Here is a 27,065-nt window from a genome sequence, read left to right as displayed (position 1 = left end):
TTGATAACATGCAGCTCTCTCTTTTATTAAAAGTAAACTGATGTTGAACATGTACGTTTACTTAATTACATTGGATGATAAAGTGAAAAACACTACATAAAATTAAATTTTCTTGAGGATATTATTTAAGTACATGGTGTAAAGAGCTGACATTTGGACATAGCATTCTACAATATGTATTGATTAGGCATGCAATATTTGAGATCTGTATCTTAATAGTTTTGTGATATGTGATTTTGAAATTAATATATGTTTATGACATTTTATACTTTATTTTCGCCACCAAAATTGAACATTTCAGCATTTTTATCAACTTATATTATTATAAGTATAATAATTACAAGGATGTTGCAGCTAGAATTGTTTAAAAAAAAAAATAAAAGGCATAATAACTATTACAGATAGAATCATATTGAATCTTCATATTTACTGCCATTTAATTCAATTTTATTTGATGATACTTTAAAAATTGTCCATCAGTGCAATTTTGCTATTTTGAGGCAATGTTTATTTTTCACACCTCAAAAATGAAGGCCGAAATTAAATTAGAAATGATTGTACTTTTACTTCCTATTGTCTTCTTATACTATGAGTAATGAAAACATCTTTTGTGATATTTTTACCGGTAATTTTTTTTTTGTCAGTTGGTTTCAAAAGTTTTAATTTATGCATGTTGCACTTCTTCACTCAGCAGGATAGTGTATACTGCTGATCAGTGGAGAGTAAATGCCGAATCCAATTCTAAATAGGTTTTGTATGCCAATCTTTAAAAATTAATATTTGAATCATGGGTTTAAGAGAGACATACACAAGTTTTTATCATTTAGATAGGATGAAAATCTTGTTTCCATTGATTCATTCAATTGTTTAACAGTGGTAAGGATTCCACTAAAGTCAGAAATATCAGAATTAGATTAGACAACCTTTGACAGAAATAATCTCACGGCTAAATTTGTAGGTATCATTGATATGGTTGATGTTCTGTGACTTGCTTCTTTGGTGATTTCTTCAAATGGACTCAGGAAGTGGATATTATTTTTAACAAGTCCCCATTGGTAAGGTGTTATGGTAGAAATCTTAACAGCACACATTACAAGAGCTTTTCATTCTTAATTTATTTTCAGCATATATGTTGAATTCCACCCTGTGGTCACATCTTGAAGGTGTTTGTTTTTCCAAAAGCTGATCCCGTATTTCAGTTAATCTGCTAATTGCTAATAGAAAGCTTTTAAAGTGAGAAACTGTATTTCTGTTAGATGCAATGGTTGTCTTCACAGCCTGAGTTACGATGTATGATAGTTATTCGAAATCACATTCTGTGAAACCAGCAACCATATTTGTACTGAATCTTGCAAGACTAAGAAAATTTAATCAAAGATTTTATACTCATCCAGAATATTGTGCAATTCTTCACTTATTATTGCACCTGTGTGTGCACCAGGGAATAGAATCACCCTAAGCAGAGCTTTGCACTGTTCAAAGTCTTGGACATTGAAAACCAATGACCTATCAAAACGAGAAAGAGGGCATTATCTGTTGTATCTGTCCAAATGTCTAGTTTATGAAATGCTAATTTCAGCAAGAGACAATTGAATTTTTGTTTTACTTTTGTAAATATATCAAAAATTATTTTGTAGTGAAGTACTTATCTGATGGAATGCTGCAATTTGAACAAATTGTATTAAATCCAATGTCAAAGGTTACAGAATATGGTTGAATATCAACAGCGATGATTTCTCTTCATGAATGAATCTCTTGTGACCTGCGATCATTAATATCCTTAACTTTCTTTTTGGCCAATATTAATTCTATAGTAGTTTAGTGTTAAACTGGAGGCTCGTAGTTGCTGCTACTTGCTTCTGGAATGTCTGTCCCTGAATATTCATTGTGTTTCCTTTTCTAATTTGCAACTTTCGCTTCTTTTGAACGAACCTTTCTCAGATGGTTTAACATATTAGTCATTGTAAAAGTTTTTGCTGATTTGCCACCCTTTGATATGATGGTTTGACAAAACGTGCAAGGAGCTGTATCCTTATTGAAATTGCCATCAAAATACTTCCAGCAGAAACTGATTGCCATAATGGTTGAAGGTTGTTAATATTTAGTTAACTTTTATGTATTTAAATTATGTTTAATATCTAATTAGTAATTTATCTCAATAAAATATACATTATCTAAACCAGAAAAATAAAACTATATATAACTAACCTGCGTGCCTGGCATTGCCCGGGTGTTTGGAGGTGTGTGTTGAGCAAAAAAAAAAAAAAAAAAAAAAAAGTGGTATTAGTAGGCAGGTACGCTCAAACAAAATTCTAAAGTAATTTTAAAGTTTTGATTAGCAAATATAAAGTAATTTTTAGTTTGCATTAATTATGATTTCCTTTTTTTTATGGAAATTGCTCCAGACCAGGCATAAAGCCACTTGATGTAAAGAACTAAGAATAAAAGATGATTGTCACAAAGACAGGAGATGCCTACTGATCTTAGTCTTAAAAAAGGCTGTAGATAGGTGGAAAACAGTGAGCAGAATGAGACTTCCACAAGTTTATCATTCTTGGAACGAAGCTGTATTACAATAAGGTATCAAAACAGTGAATTGAAGATCACTAATCAACGAGTCAAATTAGATGGAACAAAGGAAACAGGGAATAGATCAAACGATTCTGAAAAATACATGCTATAATAGTATTTATAAAAAAGACTGAGACTAGCAATAAGGTATTATCAGGATTTACTTGTGTCTTTAAAGCAAATCAATGTTTTCATTGTCGGATCATGACAGGAGCAAAAAGTAAAAAACCCATTTATGTAAAAAAAAAAAAAATTTTTTTTTTTAAATAAATAAAAATTTATAATTAAAATTTTATTTCCGGAATGTAAAAAAAAAAAATTGTTTTCATTAATTAGTGCAATGACTAAATGTTAACTATTAAAGATTTTGAAAAATATTAAAAACACTATTTAGATAATATTCTAGTTTTTATTAATTAAAAAAAAAAAAAAGATGGGAGGAGTTCAACATCAGATAGTATGAAGACGACCACATGATATGAAAAGTAAAAAAAAAAAAAAAATGCAACTCATTTTTAAACTTTACCCATGACATTTTATCAGCAAATGTATATTAGAGATTTTGTTCGTCTGTCCGTCAGTCATCATTTAGAAATATCAAGAGATTTTAGGTACTTTTAAAAACGGAAAATAATAGGAAATGATAAATTCACAACAAATAAAGTGTATGCTATGACACAAAATCTAAACCTTCAGATCATAAGTCTGGCGTTCTACCATCTGGGCTATTTAAACTTTCTTATAAATAGAGCTTAAAACATTACCTTAAAATACTTATAGCATTGGCGTGACGTCATAGATTTATGATTTACGTCATGTTTCAAAACATGAATTTAAACGTAAGTGGTGATGATAATAAAAATGAATGGGTAAATATAATCAATAGCATTGGAAATTATTTTAATAATCCGAAACAATTTATTTTACTTTAACTACGTGTTGGCGTTGAAAACAATTTTATACACTAGGCCTATAAAAACGTATAAATCTTGAATTGCTTATCTAATATACGATATTTTAGATATACAATTAAAAATTTAAAAAAAAACTTACAGGAAGCAATTTATTGGTTTCTACAAAATCCGTCTGCTTTGAGTAATTGAATATCCATTCTATAATGCTATAGAACGCCGCCGAGAATATTCCCATAATAAACAATGAAATAGTGGTTGCAAAAACGTAGTTTTGCAAGAAAAATTAATTCACTTTTCCATGATAAAAAAAAAAAAAAATGGTTTGATATTTAATAGGAAATTTGTAAAATGCAATGTTGCCAGAAAATACGAGAAAAATAACTGTCATATGTATTAGTAAAATGAAAACAAAATGTGACAAAAAATCGATAGTTATGTAGAATACGGACCGTGCTGAAAAATAACATTTAGAAACTCATTCTTAACTATTCTGTTCTTAAAACGTGAAAGTCCTATCTAAAAATATAGAATGGTTTTTATTGTGCATATAAGTACCAAAAATGACTTAGAATAAGCATTAACATAGAAAAAAATGTAAATGCTAAAAATGGTTTGAAATTGACGGCGTAATTAACAAAACAGATCACTAAGCATATGATAGTAATATTAGTTGGCCAATGTTCATGAAAATTACTTTTGAAACATTCGATTAGTCACCAGTTTGAGGAAATTTCGAACCGAACCTTTTTATTCTCCAACAAAGTCGTACAAGTACAACGGCCGAAACGTTGTAAAAAAAAAAAAAAAAGACGAAAACAAATCGCACAATGCTTACAAATCAGAAATTAAAACATTCTAACGTAGATTTTTTATATAAAACATTTTATTTTTGTATTAATTTCAGTTACATTACACTCATTTCTGTCTATTGGTTCTTCGAGGATTTAAAAAAACAGATTTCGACTCCTAGCAATTTTCCCAAATCTCCGACTCCCTAACTTTGGTTACAATTGAAGAATTAAAGCTTCTATTATTCAATCATACAAAATGGGACATTTATGTTCCTATTTACAATGCCTCCCCACAGGACAGTTAGACACCAGGGTCGTTTTTTCCATCCATATGATTGTGATTTTTTTTTTTTAGTTTTTAAGTGGTAATAAAATGCACGTAATTATATTGAATAACTCCGATCAAGTGCCCTCCCTCCGCTTTTTTTTAGGGCTAAAAAAAAAAAAAAAATACCCGATTAGAGAGAGTGATTTATATAAAATTAACCAAATTTTCATTGTCATCTTCAGTTTTGCCTCCCCACGAGGACAGAATTAGACACAGTTTTTGATTTTTCAGGGATGGGTGATCCAGGGGGGGGGGGGCACAGGGTACTCTGGATCTGGACAAAAATTACAACTGCCTCTGTCTAGAAAGATTTCTCCTTCATAGACAGATGAAGTGTAGCCACTTTCAATCATTTTTTTTTTTTTTTTGGTTTTTGTGTAGAATATGATCGTGCTTTTTTTCTTTTCTTTTTAGATAAGATTTTAAAATAAATTCATTTTTTACGGTATCTTGTTTATTAAATTGTTAGATGAAAGTATAGAATAGTTACAACATGGCCCACCCTCCTTATGTTAAGAACGGGTTTCTAAATAACATTATTTCAGCAAGTCCGTATTCTGCATAACACCAATTTTTATTTTTTAAATGTCTAATATAACATCGGGAACGCTACTTGTCGCCACAATTTTTTTTTTTTTTAATACGAACATTTATTTATTGTTGAACCTATTTGAATATTTAAAAAAATAAAAAAAAATAAAAATAAAAAAAACAGCTTGGGTTAAATACGAAAAAGAACGTTTTAGGAAAAATTAACTCATGAAGAGAGACGATTGAAATATTATTACACGCCCCATGAAGAGACGTCGGTACTAACAGAATACAGAAATGAAACATAATAAACAATGATCGACAAAAATATAAATAAAAAATTATAAACTCGGAAATAAAGCTTAAAATTTAGAGAAACGGCTAATTTGAGGAAAAAAAAAAGAAAGAAAACTTAATATTGTTTATTAGTGAAGGCATATGATGTCAACAATATTTGTCGATTGCAATAAAGCCAGGTATTTAAAGACGAAGGAGGAGGAGAGTAAAAGGGACAAGTACGAGGGGCGGGTAAGAGTACGAAAGAGAGAGAGAGAGAGAGAGGGGGTGTCGTAGGCGCTAGTAAACAAGCTGGAACAGGTCAACACTCCTCAGAAATTGACAGTTGACATTTTTTTTTATACTTTCGTTCCGGTTGAATTATTTAATTTATGATTTTTCTTAAAAACCGAACATTTTTGTTGTTTTTGAAGTGAAAGTAAAATAATAAAATGGTAAAATAATCGTTCTACGCTAACCTTGACATAAAACTAACCCGATAAAAATTGGGTTCTTAGAATTCAACCTAAAAAATAAATAAAACTACATAAATATCTTTATGGTGATGTACATACCCGTCACGGAAGGAAAATGTCATACCCACCAGCCCAGCCCACCACCTCCCAAAAATAACAAATTAAGTAGTTTTATTTTTATAACGAAAATCATTTTAAACGAGCACTACAGTACAAGACAAGACTGATCCTGCAAGTTTGAATTATTGTGAACTTATTTGCCTTTGTTTCTTTTCAAGATGGTGACGAGAGATAGTCCCCTTTTGCTTACTCATAGAATTTGATTTTCTTAGTTAAAAATAAAACTATGCGATCATTGATCGCCAATCAATATATGCGATTTTTAGAATACATTTTCGTTTCGTGACGGGTACGTAAACCAAAGACTTTTTTTTTTTGTATTTTTATTTTTTTAATTACTTAGAATAATAAAAACTGTTGGCGGACCCGAACGAGCTCCCCCACACCTACCGTAAAATGAATTCCTCTTCACATTTTCTTATTTTTCTGCAGATTATCGTTGATAACAGACTTAACATTCATATTAGCAGGAAAAATTTGTTGATATATTTTTTTTACGACTTGACCCAGCGTAACCACCCCATGTTAAGAACGGCTTTCGGAATAAACACCCTCTCATTGTTAAGTACGGCTTTCGAGGTTGGAGGGAGTTATTCCGAAAGCAGTTCTTAACATGGAGAGGTTGAGGTGTTCATAATACGCTGGGACACGTCGTAAAAACTTACCATTTTTTAAAGTATCACTTTTCAATTATAACGTCCTATTAAATTGATACCCCACTTTGCGGTCAATCAGCACAACTCGCTAAGATGTCACGTGTCCGCTTTTTGGTGTAAAAATTTATAATTAAAAACGAAAAGAAGTTGTAATAATTCAAACTGAAATAATTTATCCAAGAAAAATTTATAAGGAAGAACGACTGTAAAGTGAATTATCAACTGAACAGAACGTTAGGCATCACCAACGCTGTATCAGAATTTTTGTAGGAATTTTTGACACCCCTAACACGAAACTGCGAATACAATATAAAAATCTCGGAATTTCTCTGTTAAAAGTGGGTTATTTATTTTCTTTATGGATTATACTTCCAAAATAAACTATTACAGTTGTTTTAAAAGTAATAGAAATATATATTTTTTTTTTAAAACAGTAATGAATTTTCCGAACTCAATATTTTTCAATCTTTAAACTTTAAAAATCTATCAAAATTTTTCTATTGATTCTATTTTTACGATATTTTCAGGGTCAGTGTGAAATTTTATGTTCTTTCCAATAAATCGAATATAATATTTTAGACAAACGTTTTTTTTTTTTTTTAATTCACGACCCCCCCCCCCATCCCAATTTTTAAGTGTCTATTAAAAAGTAAATACTTAATTTAGTAACTGGAAAGTAAATAATTAATTTACTCACAAATTGAAGAGAAAAAGGTCAATACATAATATATTCAAATTTAAAAAAAAAAAAGACATCGTGTTCTTTTAGAATTTTACCTGTAAAGTTTGAAGTTTAAAACCTTTTTTTTTAACCACGTTATTTGTTTTTTCTTTTTTCTTATGGAACCTTGGTCCTTGCTCCTTTAATTGAAAAAAAAAAAATTAGGGCTTGAATTACATTTTTCGAGGAGTTATAAGCTTGGAAAGACAGGGGGTCGAATAATTCACGCCTCCCATTTTGTAAATGTCTAATAATAATTAATTTAAACTCGCATAAGTACATAATTATTTACTCACAAATTGAAGAGAAAAGGTCAATACATAATATATTCAAATTTAAAACAAAAAGAACATATTGTTCTCGTAGAATTTTACCTGTAAAGTCCGAAGTTTAAAACCTTTTTTAAAAAAAAAAACACGTTTTTTTTTTTTTTGTTTTTAATGAAATCTTGGTCCTTGCTCCTTTAATTGAAAAAAAAAATTAGGGCTTGAATTGCATTTTTCGATGAGTTATAAGCTTGGAAAGATGGGGTGGAATTATTCGCTATTTTCACAAAATTTCTGACACTGCTAACGCTGTGCTTAAAACGCCAACATTTTACACAATAACAGCAACGTTATCATTCCGTGTGCTTACTATTTTCCGAGTCAATTTCTATGGATGAGCATTGGCGCTACAAATGTTAATGGAAGTAACTTTTTTTTTGCTATCGAATTTTCATATTTACATTGTAAAACAAATAGATTTTTTTAACGAACTGCACAAACGAGAATTAACAATAAAATTAATTTTAACGTTTTCTGTTGACACTTCTTTATCTAAAGATAATGTTGCTTACAGGCCTCCGTACTTTTTTTGGGAAAAAAAGCGCCAGAAAATAAACATAACCTATCATTTTAAAATAAATCAAAACGAATTTTTTATGACGATTTTGTATTTGCAATTTTTATTATCTCAAGAATCATATATCCTATTATATGAATATATTTTTTTAATATTGGAAATCTGTTATAAAAAATTTGTTTAAACTTCATATCGTGTATTATTTGAATTTAATATCATTTTAAAGCTTTTTAAAAATAATTATTTTTTAGAATTATGTTTTTTGTTGTAATTGTAAGGTTATAATAATTATATTACCGGAAAAAAATAAAAATAAAAAAAATAAAGAAAGTGTTGTTTTTTTAACATAATATTGATTTTATGTCCAATTTTATTGAAGGTAAATGAAATAAATAACGGGATTTTATAAATATATAAAAAAATATTTAATTATTTGATCTTTTCAGCTTTAAAAAAATGTTGAAGTTTTTATCGACCTACATTTATTTTGTTTAGTTTTCGTAACATGAAATATGGGGGTAGAACACCTAAAAACATTTTTTTTTTAATTTCCTCTAATATATTTAACGAAACCTACTTTGGTACTAGTAGTGCAGTGCACTTATTGATCCGTGCTGAAATAATAACGTTATTATTTAAAAAGCCATTCTTAACATGGGGAGGGAAGGATGTTTTGTACCTATTCTATACTTGAACCTTACAATTGGAAAAAAAACAAACTTAAACTTGGAAATACAATTTAAAAAATAGCGCGGATCAGTAAGTGCACTAGCACCCCTACTTTTATCATGTAAGTTTATTTAATAATGAACTAATATCGAAAATTTCAGGAAAATATGACTATTTTATTTTTTGCTGATTTTTTAAAACCTGGGTATATTTACAGCTTCAAAAAAGTCACTACATAGGAACGTTGTTTAGCATCGATAATGTAAACACGATTTTTGTCTCGCATTTTACTTATTCTTGTATGCTGTAAATTTTTTTTTTTTTTAATATTAGCAGTTTATTTGAAGCTTCTTTTAAATGGTAAAAGTTAGGCTGATAATATTAAATTAAAGTTAACTCGTGTTACATACAGCGCCGCGCGCCGCGGGGATTAAAACTGTGGCGCGCGTTGGAGGTACCGACAGAACGTTAATTGAAAAGTGATCCCCCCCCCCCACGTTAAAAGTCATTAAATAAACTTTTTTTTTAAAAATTTTTCCTGCTAATATGAAAATTAAGTGTGCTATCGACGATAATCAGAAGAAAAAAAAAGAAGAAAACACGAATAGAAATTAATTTTACGACGGGGGGGGGGGGGCTCATTCAGGCTCGGCGAAACTTACCATGAAAAGATGAAAGATTATTTGAAAATTAAGTAAAAAATCATAAAATTTAAATCGGTGCTTATGCATTTATTTTACCAAGCATTTTTCTTTTCGGTAAATATTTACGACGTGCTCCAGCGTATTATAAACACTCCAACCTAACCTCCCCATGTTAAGAACGGCTTTCGGAATAACCCCCCAACCTCGAAAGCCGGGAGGTTGAGGGGGGTTATTCTTAAATCCGTTCTTAACATGGGGTGGTTGGGAGTGTTTCTACTATGGGGCAGGTCGTAAAAAAAAAAAAAAAATTTTTTTTTAAATACCTTCTTTTTTTTGTTTGTGAGGTGAAAGTATAACCGCCCTTCCCATGTTAAGAATGGCTTTCTAAATAACATTATTTCAGCATGGTAACATAAGTATTTTCAAATTATTTATTAATCTAGAGTTAAAAAAATTTTTTGGGAGCTAACTTATAAAAAAAAAAGGCAAATCTTACGTCAAGTCAAAATGTGTGTCAAAATGTATTAGAGAAACGCATAACGGGTTCATTTGATGACGTTTTATTTTTAAATAAAAACAAAACAAATTCCATTCTAAAATACAATTAGTGATATAAATAAACAAAGGCGTCATGTCATGTGTTACTGAAGCGACTAAATTGAAAAAGGAAGAAAAAAAATACATTTCTGTGATATTTTTGATAACATTAAGTATTTTTTGATAACATAATCGAAATTTTCAAAAGTAAGTAGGGCAGAAAGAAACGACTTTTGTTTAAAGTTGGGCCTTTTCGCATGGAGGCGTGTTAAAGACTTCTTGAATTCCATGTGAAACCAAGTGACAAATACGTTTCTCTTTTGTCTTTCTTTTTCAAGTATATATATAAATAAATAAATAAAAAATCCAAGATTTATATAAAAAAAAACAAAAAACAAAAAAAAACAGAATTTCTTCGCGAGAAGTTATCGAGGATTGTAATGACATTTCTGAACTATCAAACATGAACTCCGCAATTTAATAACACAATTATGTCAATTAAGCTATTCGACCATTGACTTTTTTTTTTTTTTTTTTTTTTTTTAATTGGATTCAAGAAAATGCTTGGAATAAGAAACAATAAACTTTTAAGATCGTCGATAGAAGTCACCGAACACAAAAGGGAAGTATGTAATCATTTATAGCGGACGCATTTTTGGATCACCAGTCCGGTGTTTTTTTGTTTTTTTTTTGGGGGGGGGAGAATGATAGAAATCGTTCTCAAAGAAACAAAAATAAAAACACTCGATAGGGGATGAGAGTGATTCTAGAAAACTAGTATTTTTGCTAATCTAAAAATGAATAGAGGACGTTTTGACTGGTTATTTCATCAACTCGGTCAAATATGCATGAAATAAGAGGAAAGAGTGTGCTTGTGCAGTTTACGACACGTACTTTTTCAGCCCCCCCTTTTTTTTACAGATAGGATTTTCAAGCAAAGTGCAATTTTTACGGTATCTTGTTTATTAAATTGGTGAAAATATAGAATAGTTAAAGAGCCCCCTCCACATGTTAAGAATGGCTTTCTAAAAAGAAAAAAATTAGTTCAGTACGGTGGTGCGTAAATTACACAAGTATCGAAAAGAATTAAAAATACATTAAAACTACAAACTTAATGCTAATTTTTTTTTTTTTTTTTAGTTTAAAGATATAAAGTTTATTGATATTTCGCATTTGAGTAAAATCGACATTTTTATTGACAAATCCAAATTAAGTGAAAGCGATTATGAAAAAAATACGATCAGTAAGAAGTTATTATAAAGAGAATAATTTTAAATTAAGAAATTAAAATTACTTTATTCGTCGGCCTACAAATAATATAGAAATATGGGTAATCGTGAAGAAAGAGAGAGCCTGTTATCATGATCATAATGAGGATCGTTAGTAATATAGATATATTTTAATTTAAGGATTATATAGAAGAGGAGGGTATCACCGCAGACATGACATTCAAGCGAATAGAGAAAAAAATGTATTTTCTATGAAACGGACAACATCAATTCTGGTTGGAGAGTACTTTTCAGTTTTTCGTCGTTACAAGCCAAAACGAAAACTAGCAAAGGCACTCATACACACACTTAAAAGAAGGTCTGATATGATCAAGATGGAGACTTCACCTGATTGTAGGGTTCCGTATTGTTTTTGGGCAGGGTCAATCACGTCTTGAGTTGACCGACCACTCATTCCAGGTAAGTGTAGTGCCAGGCGGGAAACTCCAGTTTCGTCAATATGGCGGACATGGAGCCTTGTTTGTTATACGTGAAGCAGAAAGGGGGGAGGAGGGAGATGAGACATAGAGAGAGAAAAAGAGAGAGGAGTGGGAAAGAGAGAGAGGGGGGGCCCCAAAAAGTTCCGAGATCTCGCGAGAGTCACGTCACCTTTAAGAGGAAAGAGAAAAAAAAAATAAAAATAAAAGTAACTTACTCTCAACTCATAGCTTTTTTGTTACTTGATTTCTCCCCCCCCCCTTTTTTTTTATTCTTGCTTAGTTTAATGTTTTACTTTGCCTGAAAAATATTTCCAATTCAATTCTTATTAATAGCAAAAGAAGTACTGCCTAAACTATTTGCTTTTTATTCAAAAGTGTAATTATTGATGGTTAAAAAGTTAATTAATCATGCTACCCTTTGAAAGAAGTTTATTTATTTATAATGAATTTAACATTGAGGTAAACATATATATATATATATATATATATATATATATATATATATATATATATATATATATATATATATATAGTGTGTGTGCGTACAATCCTATATAAAAGTTTGATTTCTTTTCTCTAAAACTTTTATTTCACGTTGAAAAAAAACTATTTGTTGCGTATATTTTGGGGGCAATGTATTAGCATTTTCATTTATTATTAAATTTGTGATTTGATAAATTAAAAATAAATATTACATTTTAAAAGTTTTATTTTTAATAGAATAATATGTATATCTATCTATCTATCTATCTATATATATATATATATATATATATATATATATAGAGAGAGAGAGAGAGGGGGGTCATTATTCGTATAGGTCACGGGTCGGTTGTGTTCACTGTTTATTAAGGATGACGTCATATTTTTATGACTTCAACATTTAAGACGTCATAAAGGATTTCTCTTATGGAAAACAGCAGCAGCAGCAGTGAATGTTGTTTTAAAAGTCGACCATCGAATAGGCAAAAGCTCGAACCATCAATTTCTTTTTAACTAATCACAAGCATGAGAATATTGATTTCCAAATCTCGCGCCTGATATAAAAACCCAAACACAGTTTCTTTCTCTTGTATGGTATTTTTCTTTCAGACAAACACACATGCGTACGTCTTGGTGTATCAGAATTTTGGGGGGAATTTTTGACACCCCTAACAGAAAACTGCGAATAAAATATTTAAAAAAAACTCGTAATTTCTCTTTTTAAAGTGGATTATTTATTTTCTGTATGGAATATACTTCCAAAATAAACTATTAAAGTTGTTTAAAAAATAATAGAAATATTATTTAAAAAAAACAACAACAGTGTTTACAAAGTGCCGGTGCGCGTTCAACCAGCCATTTTTTTTACGTATGAAATCAATTGAATTGTACGGAGTGAAATTTTTTTCAATTTTTAAACTTTAAAAATCTATCAAACTTCTTCTATTTGTTCAATTTTTACGATATTTTCAGGGTCAGTGGGAAATTTTATGCTCTTTCCAACAAACCAAATATAATATTTTAGACAAACGTTTTTTTTTTTAATTCACCCCCCCCATTTTGAAATGTCTATTAAAATTTAAATAATTAATTTACGTACCAAAGTTTTATATATCACAAATTGAAGATAAAAGATCAATAAATAAAATATTCTAATTTAAAACAAAAAAAAAGAAGTGTGTTTTGGAAATTTACCTGTAAAGTCCAAAGAGTAAAACTTTTTTTTTTAAAACCATGTTGATTTTTTTTTTTAAATGAAAGCTCATGTTATGCTTATATCGTCAAGTAAATACCAGACGCTGACAGCAATTTTTTCTATTTCATTCAATGTTTTCTTTTTTTTAGATATTTAAAAAAAAAAAAAAGTCACTCGATAAAGTAGAAATAAGATATAATAATCAAAAACTTGTGTATTTCATTAAGAGAATTAAAAAAAAAAAAAAATTCGGTCGACTGGATTTTTTGTTTAACGGAAAAACTTATAAGTGAATGTGTGCTTTTTTACAACTACGGAGGCCCCAAAATACTGATTTTGGTTAACAGCACGCAATAAAAAGACATATTAGTTCTGGCATTTATAAGTCACCATAAGATAATCACGAAAAAAATCAGAGATTTCTCTCCCTTTCTTTGAACAGTCAATAAATCTGAGTTCGCATTTTTTTTTTAATCCTTGTTTAAAAAAGTATTTTATTTAAAAAGGACATGGAATATAAGTATAAATATGGATAAATTCTTAACAATGAACAATGGAAGTACACATTAAATAGAATTTTTTATAGGTAAGTAATTTTTTGGAATTTATATATATTTTTTTATAATCGAACTAAGTAAAATTTCGTTGATTTTCTTTAAATCTTTTTTAAAGAAAACCGATTTAAAAAACAAATATTGCATAATTTGCTATTATACTTGTTATTTTTTTTTTAAATTTGGTCTTTGCTCCTTTAATTGAAAAAAAAAATTAGGGTTTGAATTACATTTTTCAAGTAGTTATAAGCTTCGAAAGATAGTAAGTTGATTTATTCAAGTTCATATACGGCATTTTTAATGGCCGATTCTGATGCACCTAGCGTACGTCACAATCCAACCTAGATCTTTGAGGTTAAATGTTTCAGCAGGCACAACAAAAACTATTTAAGTACAGCAACCGCATAGTAGACACACAGCTTATCAAACTCACATATACACAAGTTCGTACACACACTCTCTATCACTGACAAAACAAAGACAACCTGATATGCACACACATTTACAATGCCTATTCCATTTATACACAATGTCGAAAGCAAACTCACATGATGCCAGCCGAAATGAACATATCTACTCAAACTAGAAATTACTGGTTGCTCAGGAGAAAGGGGAGTAGGTGCACTTACCTTGTTACTAACCAAAAGAGTTGTTGTTTCCTAGAAGCGTTATAAAGCTTTACCTTCACCTTCGTTACCTTCGTTATAAACCTTCACCATGTGATGGTGATCACATGACCTTTTCAGACCTATAAGGGGAGGTAATCAAACTCCTTGTTGTTTGTTACAATTTCAGTTGTATTTACAAATTTGCTGCTGATGGTTACAATTTCAGTGGTGTTTACTTTTGCTGATGATGCTGATGATTACATTGATTTACTTATTTTGTTAACTGACTGTCACGTCGCGGAAGGGGCAATTCTTTCGCAACTCTAAAGGTGAGTATATCTTGCTTCCTTCTCGACTGAGCAGTCTTATTACTTTTAGGAAATTAATTTTTCCACATTTCATCTTACAAAAAAAAAAGCAATTTTTTTCTTTGCGGAGGATGTTTTCGGGACACTCCAACTCTCATTTGTTACAAACTTTTTCGTTGTCTAAATAAGTTGTCAATAAAAATGAATTATTTTGGCATGGATTGACTTTATTATTTTTTTTATCTTTTGATATTGTATTTTCTCCAACAATCTTCCATCTGTTTCAGTGCAAGGCGGTCAATGATGATCAATCTCTTTTTTTATGGAAATCGCTCCTCCCCAGAAAAGGCATGAAACCACTTGATGTAATGAGCTAAAAAAAAAAAATAAACAAAATACCACTTCAAGGTTAAAAACTAGCCAACAATAAGTATTATATGAATAGATTTTGACCCAGAAAACAGCTATTTTCCCCTCTTTTGTCAGAAACATCGCTCATGGAATGTGAGGACTAAAGGACAAAATAAGGGAAGTGAGAGTTACAAGGCTGCTGAAAGTAAACTGAAAATCCACTGTCTACTCTCTTTACAACTCTTTTGGGACACAAGATAAATATGGCAACAGCAAAGAAAGATGACAATCATCATCATCATCATCATCATCATCATCATCGTTGGTATATCGTCCGTTTTATATACTGTCATGCTGGTTTAGTCTAACTCTGCTGACTGTGATTTGTCAGAAATAATACAGATAAAACGGGATTCCTGATTGGTTGATATTATAACTTCCGGTAGAAGACAGAGATTGCATCTTTGGCGGTAATTTTGGCTCTAAGTCAGTTACTAACAAGTTTTTGGACCAAATGCAACTCATTTATCAATCCTCCATTTTGAACTTAATTATAGTTCTCTTTAATCGTCTAATCGACAATGGGATTGAAGGAGAAATATGAACTCTAGAGATAGCGGGAGTTATACACCTTTAAAAAAAATATTATTATGCCAGTTCATGGAAATTGAACTGTTGATTAATTATCAAACTATTTATGCATGCTTTTTTTTCTCAAACTAACATGTCCACAATCGACATAACTACCCGGCCTGTGTTGCCAGCTAAATTAAACCATGTTAATTTAGCAATGACGAAACCAGAATGGAGAATATCTATCCAGCAGGTAAGTTCTTGTTTGTTTATTTCAGGTTATTTCTGGCAAAGAGGGCAATAGTTGTGTTAGTTAATTCTTACAGATTGGGCTCTCGCTTACGTAGCCAGTACTTCACACGTGCTTGTTACCCAGAGCAGCTATTTCTGATTGATTGAAATTCGATTTTGGTAAACACAGGAGTAAAATGTGTAGATAACAAATGACAGTTTTATTATTGCATGATAAAGGTACATGTAAGGGATGAGGGTTTTTTTTTTTTTTTTTTTTACACAGTGATCACCACTTATCAAGGCCCGGAAGCCACTCAGGGATAAGGGTTATTGCAAGTACATTACGTTAGTGTGGAGATTTGATGAAGTGTTTACTTAAGAGGGCGGTTCATTAGGAAACTTAAGGGGGCGGTTCATGCTGCTGAGCTCATGTGAAATGTAGACAAGGAGTGTCTGAACGGATTTCTTTTCCCACAATAGTGATTGAACATGAATGTCACCAAGGTTGGAGAAACAGCTTGATAGATCTGGTCAACCAAAGTTAGTTCTTTAACATTGTTGATCAAACGTGTAGTGTTAGAAATTTGACAATTACATTATGCCTCCCATTGTATTTGTTTTAGACCAATTAAATTGGCCGATTGTATTTACTGCGTGCCTGTCTATTTCTGTTCTGACCGAGACAGCCGTACGAGAAGGATCATTTAGAACTCACCCACCACATATGAGGCAATTTTGAAGCCTCAAACCTTCATCTATTTGAGACTTCAATTTTAAGCCTAAATGATGAGGTTAAGTTATTATAAAGTGTGTCTCCTTAAGACTTTTATTTTAAGCCTAAATAATTACGCTCAATTATTATTATGTGTTTCTCAGAGTGACTTTTCCTTCAATGAACATTAATTATGAACTTCTGTAATATCGTCTCAAGGTGAGAACTGTATTTTTTCATCAGGAGGCATCATAACAACCCCCTTCAAATGGCTGTAAACTCAGATCTTCAAAGACAGATGAACCTGCATCTAGTTCCTGTTGAAGATAAAGACTATCACCTTTTGAGGTTGTTAACAGTTCTTTTTACAGAGGCAAAACGGACATTGCTTTTCGCAACCAAGGAACTAATAAAATTTGTATTGAGTTTTAAGGTAGGCCTTTGTTGCATTTTGTCTTATTTTGCCACTGTCATGGAGCAAAACAACAGGTGAGATAAAATATCTTACAGTAGATGAATAGCAATATCTATTAAAAGAGTGTGTTATGTCAGTTGAATAAGAGAGAGAGAGAGAGGCATGTGAGTTAACATTAATAAAAGACACAATGAAATTTACTGTTAAGCTCGGTTTAAAATCAAGTAGACGAATGGATAGTAATGAGAGTTCGATGTGACCATGAACATGTGAGGTGAAGAAAGAGATATTTTTTTTTGTAAGAAGTCAAGCAGATATGTTTATTTCAGTTGTTGCTGTGTGATTTTGTACACGGCAATTTGTAAATTGTCTTTTTTTTTCAATTTTCTTATCATTCGGATCTAGATTGGGATGCCAGACATTCAACTACTGTCTCATATATTCCAACCGGAAGATCTTGTTAAGATTCTAACTGTCCCTTTCAGTACGTTTGTTTGTATCTCTCTTGCACTTGGTTCAGCAGATATTTTACTAGGTAGTTATTGAAATTCTTTTTCATGAGCCCGGTTGCTTCTATAATAACTGGAATGATGGAGATCTTCCTAAGATTCCAGTTTCTTTTTATAGACAGCATTATGCATATGCATGTTTGACTTTAGTTTAGTTTGTATATGTATGGATTTCTGTGTGAGGTGAGTTTGTGTATGCTATCTGCCACAAAATTTTGGTTCAGCAATCAAAGCTAGGTATGGGATTACCCACAAGAAGTCCAGTAGTAAGTGGTTTCTATGGAAACGACTGTCAAGGATTCGTGGTAGCAGGTTTAGTCTCACTGCTGGATGTACTCAGCACCCAAAGCAACTCTTTTTGATTGGTTGGTAGTCCGATTTTTTTGAGTATTTAACAAAAAAACAACCAATCAAAATTAAGTATTTTACACAAAGTATTTTACTTCTGCTGCTATTATTGCTGGAGATAAAATAAAAATATTAACTGAAAATAACTCAAATATACATAAACACACAAACACACACACACACACACACACACACACACACACACACACCATGATGATGATGATGATGATGATGATGATGATGATGATGGTGGTGGAGGTGACGGTGGTGGCAGCGGCGGCAGTGGTGGTGGTTTTTGATCACTTCTATAGAAAGAACTCCTCCATAGTTTCTTTCTACCTTGCTTTTCCTTCAGAGGACCTCTTTGGCTGTCAAAGTGGTCTCTTCACCAGGTTTTTATTCTTCTAATTGGTATTTTCCATTCCCTCAGAGTCCATTTTGTCACTCTAAAGTCAATAAAGACTTGGTCAGAGATAGGTCAGTCAGAAAGTCTGTTTACAAGAGTCATTCAACACATGCTAGCATGTAAAATGAACGTTAAACTGATGATGATGATGCTGATGATGCCGCCACCAACGGCGACGACGACGACGATGATGATGATGATGATGATGATGATGATGAATGTCATCATTTATTCATTTCGTATCAATAAAATGATTATCGTTGACATTCGTTTCTCTGATATCTTTATTATTAGAATTCTTTCCAGAAAGACATCGGGTACTTATGGGAGGGATCACGTGAAGGTTGCCAACATACCTAAGTGAAAGTACTTTTGTGGAATGAATTGACCTCGAATTTTGCACATCTACATTGTCAGTTTGTACCGTTAACCATTTAGCTACCTACTACCTCCCTGCTTTTAGAGAGAAAAACTAAAATGTTATAATAAATAATAAAAATGTATCATTCCTTTTTTATATAACTCCTCTTCTGAAATGATTTGTTTGAATGAATATAAAAGATTTGTGATTTGTAACAGGTGAATGATTTACATCCGTGATTGCCTGACCACCCCATCGAAGTGGCGGACGTGATGGGGTACCACCTTACTGACCAGGGGCTGCCTGGTTTAAGGTGGGCAGTAGCCACCCACTGAGGCTAAATAGCCCCTCCCACCATTCCGAAGCGCCTGATCGCGACGTCAATTTGACCAGACTTTTAACTCGTAACTATCTTCCACCGTTGCAAGAGCCTGAGCGAAGAAACTCGTGCGTTGCCCAAGCAGCACGAGTGGAAGTTGACCAGAGTCGGTAGAACCCAAGGAAAGACAAGGTTGATACGTTGGTAACGACTGGCTGCAGGAGATAGCCGTTGGCTCATAAGAAGCTCATCCGACCTTTGATAGGTCTTGTTTTTGCTCCTGCTTGGGTGTCCCCACATCCTCTTCACCCAGGTTACCCTGGGCAGGGGAGCCGGTTTAGTCGCCGATGACCCGACCATGAGGCAGCTACCACTGGGTTACATGGTACCAGTGGAAGTCTAAGCCTCAGCTGACACTGGAATATAAAAGAAAGTCTATTATTTATATCCCACAGATTGACAACAATCCAACAAAGCCTAGTGGTATCGTGAGATACTGCTGGGATGCTCTGGACTAGTGGTAACTGAAATCATGCCTGAACCCAGAATCATCATCTGACGAGGGCTTTATTGGAAGCAATGCTGCTGTAAAAGCAACAGTTATTGTATAAACATTTTTCATTTTTATTTATATTCATTGATTAACAGATTTTTGAAACTCAAATTTCTTTGTTGTTAACTGACAAAATATGAACTGTCGAGTGTAGTTGACCATATTTTAAGTAAATATTTATTTTTTTATAATTTTTTGGGCTGCCAAGATTTTAAAAAAATTTGAATTTTTTTCTCTTCATTTGTTGACAGAATTCTTAGCTATATATCTAGTTGATAGGTTTTTTAAAAATTTTGTATTATTGATAAATTCTGAAATCTGAAGTGTTGATGGGTTTTGTTTTTTTCTGTTGATAATTGCAAATTTGAATATTCTTCTGAATTGTTTTCAGTGACCTGATTTTTTATTGCTAATATCTACCTAAACGCTCATACTTGTGGACTTATTCTATTACTAACAATCTTCTCTTTTTCAGTTCCCCTTTTACTTAACATGATCCAATAAAATTGTTTTAAATGTTAGAATGAGACTTTGTCTTCCAATTCGACAGTTTGTAGAAAAAGGAGTTTGGTGCAACCTAATCTTGTGTGATGCCTATAAGCATCGAGTGCAGAAGAATAGTGATGGAATTGGTACGTTTAAAGATCAAAACTAATTCTGATTCTTTTTAAATTTTTAAATATTTAGCTGTAGAATTTGTTTTTGTTTTTAATTTTCACATTATTGTAAAATTTCATGTAATGCATCTAAAACCAAGCTTCTATATTTACATCATCAATGTTCTGGTCCTCATCTAGCATCACTTGAAATGAATGGCTCTCGGGGAGGCACCATGTTTTGACAAGCTTCTGGGCTTGACGTTTACTCCTGATCAAAATAGAACACATACATCAAATCTGTTGCTAAGGTTGCTGGAAAAATGGTGGGATCCTTCTATCGATCCAGTAGATATCTACCTGCTTATGCAATTCTCTACCTATATAAAAGCCAGGTACATCCAAGGATGGAATATTGCTGTCACATCTGGGTAGAAGCTGCTAGGAAGATCTTATCCTGCCTGCACAGAGTTCAGAATAGACTTCATATCTTAATGGGAAATGCCCTTTTCTTCCCTGAAACCTATTTCTCACAGAAGAAACGTTGTGAGCCTGTCTTTGCTTTATCATTATTTTCATGGAAAGTGCTCGTCTGAGCTCCAATCTATGGTCCCCCCTCGCCAAACTTTCATGAGAAACACTCGTCTGGCTGAAAATACTATCAATAATTTCCCCCACTCTTTATCTGTGCCTAAGCCTAAACATAGATTCCATGAACAAAGTTTCTTTTTTAGAATGGCACACCTGTGGAACGCTCTTCCATTTGCCTGCTTTCCAGCTGACTATAATATGGCTGTCTTCAAGTCCAACATAAACAAGTTCTTGATGAGCTGTTCTCCTTAAGCAATCCAATTTACCAAATTTACACTTTTAACAATTACTATATTGCCCTTTCGACCACTGCACACTCTTTAACCCTTATCCTCGAGTGGCCTCTGGGCCTTGATAAGTGTACATGTATTTTCACAAAGATAAAAATACACTTGCTCGTGGTGATCTGCAGATTTTAGTTTTATTGGTAGTTTAAAATTAACACATCATGTATCAGTATCATCAATGAAAGATTAAGCTTTCAACAAAAACAAAAACAATTAAAAGAATTGTTTTTGGTATCAGAAAATAGTGAAAGTTTTTCTGATTCCAATACGGAATCTGATACCCTTAAAAGTTTTGATTTTATGATTCTTGATTCCAATTAATCGTCCCTACACTAATTTGTTTGATCCTAAATTGTACAAAACCTACCAAACAACATATCTTAGCATTGTCAAACGCTTTCTCCAAATACACAAAAGCAAAATCCAAGTTCTTCGCAAAATACTTCTGTCTTAGGATAAATATAACATCAGTGGTACCTCACGCAAACATAAACCCAAATTGTATTTCATCTGTTTTTTTTTTTTTGTTTTTTTTTGCCTTCTTATTAACTGCTCAATTATGTTCTCAACCACTTTCAAAACTTGATCCATCAAGTATCTAACATGTAAAGTCTTCTGATCGGATAACGTAGCAATCAGTTCGTATGGCTTTATGCAACAGGAAAAAAAAATTCAGCTTTCAATTGAAGACAAATACAACTTCTAAAACAAAATTTGTTATCTCAAACTGCAGACTCAACATTAAAAAACAACAGAACATTCTAATACTGTTTTCTAAAAACATGTTAACTTGACGCCATTACGCAACTTCAATTGTTTTACATCAACCAATCCAAAAACTCTCATTCATTCTTTCAACATGGCCTTGCTATTGAAGTCTTCTTTCTGTACACATCACTCTACACTGTCCAGATTTAATCTTCCTCTGAAGTCATCTGATCTAAGCCTGTCTTTAAAACTCACATTACATATCCATAATATTTTTTCCTCATCATTTCTCTCTATGCAATGCATGTCCTCAACGACCATTTTATTTATTTCATCTCAAATATTAATCCTTTTTACAATCTTTCAAATTTCGCAACCAATATGGCTGCCGTCTTGTACATTTTTTTCCTGCCAGCTTTGTTTTTGATTTCTTCTCGCAGTGTTTTTCACAAACCTTTTTTCTTTGGGGGAGAAGGGGATCGAATTTGCCATAACAAGAATTCTGTCCATGCAAGTAAAGTGTTTTTTTGGGGGGGAGCGAGGAGGGGGTCATTTTTATTTTGCACTTCTTTTGTGGAGAAGGGATTCAAATCTCTCTCTCTTTTGCTCTCAGTTATAATTTAATTTTTTGGAGGGGTGGAGGTGGAGGGTCAGTAGCGGCCATGAAAAAATGGACAAGCCGGCGGCATTATTGGTTGTGAAATTCGAAAGATTGTAAAAACGATTAATATTTGAGATTTAGTAAATAGTATTTAAAACTACTTAAAAACACAAAAAAATGATGTAACTTTTATTTGCTGAATATTTTAGTTTTAGACACTTTTTCGAATCTCTGTGGATTGTAAAACTTCATTACATCATCGTATCATTCTCATGTCATTTCTCTCCATGCAACACATGTCCTCAACCCTCACTAGCCAGGTGTCACTTCCAGACATTATCACACTGCTTCCCTTGGTAAACAATGGTAATACTTTGCTGGTTAGTAATGGCAGAAGTTCCTCCAACCTTTTTTTTTTTTTTTTTTTACTAGGGAGTCACCACTTATCAAGGCCCGAGGGCCACTCAAGGATAAGAGTTAATGAATGTAAGGTGGTAGTTTAGTAATCATTAATAATGTAGATTGGGTAGAATTTGGATTATTAAAGGGGGTGGCTCAACAAGAACTTGTTTACATTGGACTTGAAGGCTATCATATTGTAATCAGCTGAGAAGCAGGCCAATGGAACAGTGTTCTTCATGCAGGCAGTTCTAGGAATGAATTTTTTTAATTTTTTTTATTCAATCTTCACCCCAAACAAGGCAAATGCCACTTTGAAGTAGGGGGCTACTATCGGGGACAATTTGCGGGGCATTAAGAAAGGAGATGAGTAGAAAGATGTCTGTTCACATTACACTTGAACTTCTGCATGTCAGTACAGTTGGGAAAGCAGTATCCCAGAAGGGATTTCCAAAGACTTGCAGTTCTGGGGAAGAAACTATTGGAGTAAAAGGCTTTTTTATAACTAGAGATCTCTACTGTAAAGGAGTGGGACTTAGTTGCTTGTCGGGTTTGTCGGGGGTAGTCACGTCGAGGAGGTACAAGTGCTTGCAGTTCGTCAGAGCAGCCACCATTAAAGTATTTGTAGAACAGGCAGAGGGATGCAACGTTTCGTCGATGGGACAGAGGCTGAAGCTTAGATGACAGTTCAGGACCTATCAGGTTGGTGACTCTCTTTTGAACCCTGTCCAGGAGTGAGAGACAAGCAGCAGATGCACCAGCCCAAATGTGACAGCAATACTCCATACATGGGCGAATGGTGGCCTTATAGAGGTACAGGATACTTTCAGGCGTAAGTAATTTTCTGGCACGGTAGAGAGAGCCCACCTTCTTTGCAGCAGCCTTGGCAATGCTCTCAATGTATCTATTCCAGTTCATGTTCCCTGTAAACATTAGGCTGAGGAGTTTAAAGGAAGTACTTTCAGGCAGTGTATTCTTAGCCATTGCTATTGCTGGTAGAAAAGGTTTCTTGTAGTTATTGAAGGAAACAAGCTTAGTCTTGGCAGCATTGAATGTGACCATCCATTTTTGTCTCCATTCCACTATAGATTGGAGGTCATCCTCTAGTGATTCTGCCATTTCCTTAGACATGTGTTCATTTGTTTTCCCCCCATGCCTGTTTTCAAGGGTGGTGTCAATAATATACCCAAATATACCCATCTCCAAAACAATTTTATCAGGGAGGTCATTTATGAATATCAGGAACAATAAAGGTCCAAGGATAGACCCCTGGGGTACTCCCGCATTTATATCACATTGTTTAGATGTACGACCGTCAAGGACAACTTGGATTTTTTTTTCTTACTTAAGAAGGATTTAATTACATTGTGTATTCTTCCAGTGATACCATATGATCTAATTTTCCTTAGAAGACAATCGTGCCATACCCTGTCAAAAGCCTTAGATATATCAAGGGCTACCACTCTACCCTCCCCTGTTTTGTCCAGTGAACGGTATATACGTTCGGAGACTACAGTTAAGATATCTGCTGTTGAACGGGCTTGCCTGAATCCATATTGTTTTTCGGTCAGGAGTTTAGCAGCTGTTAGGTGTTGGACCAGGGCTTGATTAACTAAGGACTCAAATATTTTTGCAAAAAGTGGGAGGAGGCTAATGGGGCGATAATTTAGTGGGTCAGTTCTTTCGCCAGAGTTCTTAAAGACTGGTACCACAGAAGCGGTTTTCCAGCAGTCGGGAAAGCAAGATTCGCTAAGGCATTTATTGTATAGTTTGGAGAGAATTGGAGCAATCTCAGCAGAGCATTTTTTTATTAGCACAGCCGGAATGAGATCTGGTCCACATGCATTTGAGGTGTCTAGGTTTTTTATGATACCATGCACCTGAGAAGGGGGAGTTTTGTTCCTATAATCTGCGTTTAGAATTAGGCACAGGTAGAGAGTGGGGAAAATTGTCGAGAGTGGTTATAGCTAGTAGAGTGTTTTTTGTGAAAGCTTGGCAAGGGGGGGCTATAGATTGGAGCTCAGACGAGCACTTACGATAAAAATAACGATATATAGTTATCAATGTTTTTGTAACAACACCTGTGGATCCTGCAGTTCATCTTACAGCTTCCCACCATCGTTTTCTTAATTCTTATGGCTGGTCGATACACTGCTTCTGCAACTTCAAGATTCTCTTTGTCTTATACAAATGAAATTAACTTCTATGTATTAGCAGTATGTAATGAAAGCAGTCCATGGAAACAAAATGATTGATATAATTGTGTACATCTGTGGTGTGGTTCCTGGTCTTTGTAGAAGCCATTTTGGATGATGATAATGTCTTTGTGTAAGCCAAAAACCACACCGGCATCTATAATATAAATCTCACCTGTCTGTTTAAATGTATGTATGTATGTATGTATGTATGTATGTCTGCCTAAAACTTTCGATGGATGCAACGGATTTTCACAAAATTAGTATCATTTTTAAGCTCGACCCTTCGGACAACAAATATAAAAAAAATTGACAAAGCATTAATTCCTTCATCTTAAACTGGCCACTTTTCTATAAGGAGGGGTCGTTTTTTTTTTTTGTCAATATTTTCGAAAGTCATCCTCTCTTTTCAATTGACTAGCCTTAATTTAAACCTCTGCCAATTCCGGTTTGGGTATGGATGCAACGGCAAAGATGTAACTTTTTTTTTTCACTTTCTTTTCCTCCTTCGCAGTATGGGTTTGAGCCTGCCTGCCTACCACCTTTTTTTTTTCTTTTTTTTTTTTTTTTTTTGCTCAACACACACCTCGAAATATCCAGGCAATGCCGGGCACCCAGGCTAGTTTAATATAAATATTGGGTTATGTTTTAGCTAAGGAAGAAAATAAATGGGTATATATAAGGATACCATGCATATAAAAATAGAAATAAATGAAACATTGAAAGAATAGAAGGATCACCAGGTAGCAACTATCTAGAACCGAAATAGAGTTCTGTAAATGAAAAGTGAAGAAATGAAGAAAAACGAAAAGTTTATAACAAAACAGTTTCATACAAGAGATAAGAATACAAAACTTACTTTCTATCATAAAAATGTTTACAGTGCAAACAAGAAAGTTCACTAAATAGTCACGAGTCAAAATGTTCATAGTGTGAATAATATGTGTAGCAATAATTTTTTTATATATTAGAATATGATTTAAAAAAATTGGAAGATTCTACTTATAGACACTGGCGATAGGAACTGACCAACCACAAATGAAGAAATGAAGAAAAACGAAATTTTATAACAAAACATTTTCATACCAGAGATAAGAATACAAAACTTACTTTCTAGATAGGTATCTTCCTTTATTCATAACACATCAAAGGATGATCTATGCATCCTGAAACACAAACAGAACAAATACAGTGTTAGAAGTGCAGCACTACTAGACATATCTAGTGCGTATCTATCTATCTCCCTTCCCCCCACAAGTTTTTGGGGTAACCACAAAACTTAATTGAATAAATACAACAAAAGTCTCCAACTGAACGCTAACCAAGTCTGTGGTTAACACACAACATCGGACTAGAGTGGTCATTGGGGTAGACTGCCCTCACACTCACAGCATTATTCTGGCTGTTCCGAATCTAACCATATCACGATCACTTGTCACAACGCGGCTTTCACCGTGTGGAATGTTCCATTTCACTGTGTCCCGACGCGTTATGTGGTAGTAGACGTGCCAGGGCACGAGGCAGCTTCTTCTCAGGCATGGGAGGCGTTCCGTGGGGATTAAGAACCGGAACTGGCTCCACGCCAGCACAGGGTAGAGGGATGCTGTCATGCTCAGATGGGTTGTGGGATGCTGGCTGCGTCTGTGATGGCTGTTGCATGGGTTCCATGGGTGTTGGGGGTGGAGGCTCCGAAGATGGGCCTGTGGTGTCAGGGTGCAGATCGGAAGGTGATGGAGATGTGGTGACAATTGGCCGAGGTTCCAAAGACTTGGTGGGCAGGCCCTGACCTTGGGCTGTACCTGTAGAGGTGTCTGCCTCTGCAGAAATGGTATGAATTTTCGTAGATGCTGTCTATTGCGTAGGGTCACGCGACCGGATCCATCCACCCGGACCACATACTGGTGGAACTGCCGTACTTCCACAACAACTCCTGTTTGCTCCCAGCGCTTTGGATGGTTGCCTACAAGATTCTGT

The 27,065-nt window shown here is 33.4% G+C and overlaps 1 protein-coding gene across 9 annotated transcripts in view; it reads right to left on the bottom strand.

The window, feature by feature from the left end:
• The window catches only part of LOC145248175 (serine/threonine-protein phosphatase 6 regulatory subunit 3-like), a 166,985-nt gene extending 155,095 nt beyond the window's left edge, over nucleotides 1-11,890 (bottom strand). For 4 of the 9 annotated variants that reach the window (XM_080110015.1, XM_080110016.1, XM_080110017.1 and 1 more), the window contains exon 1: nucleotides 11,694-11,890. In XM_080110015.1, the coding sequence (XP_079966141.1) occupies nucleotides 11,694-11,760 (67 nt within the window). In that variant the 5' untranslated portion in view covers nucleotides 11,761-11,890. Of the gene's footprint in view, nucleotides 1-7,440; nucleotides 7,525-11,693 lie in introns of all 9 variants that reach the window. The other 5 variants (XM_080110021.1, XM_080110023.1, XM_080110019.1 and 2 more) reach the window with 3 other exon arrangements.
• Nucleotides 11,891-27,065: the final 15,175 nt, after the last annotated feature.

The sequence above is a fragment of the Euprymna scolopes genome, chromosome 26, assembly GCF_053919585.1.
Source record: "Euprymna scolopes isolate OS-2025 chromosome 26, ASM5391958v1, whole genome shotgun sequence".
Classification (NCBI taxonomy): Eukaryota; Metazoa; Mollusca; class Cephalopoda; order Sepiida; family Sepiolidae; genus Euprymna; species Euprymna scolopes.
Note: the sequence above shows the minus strand (reverse complement) of the source record. Positions and strands in the feature narration are given on the sequence as shown.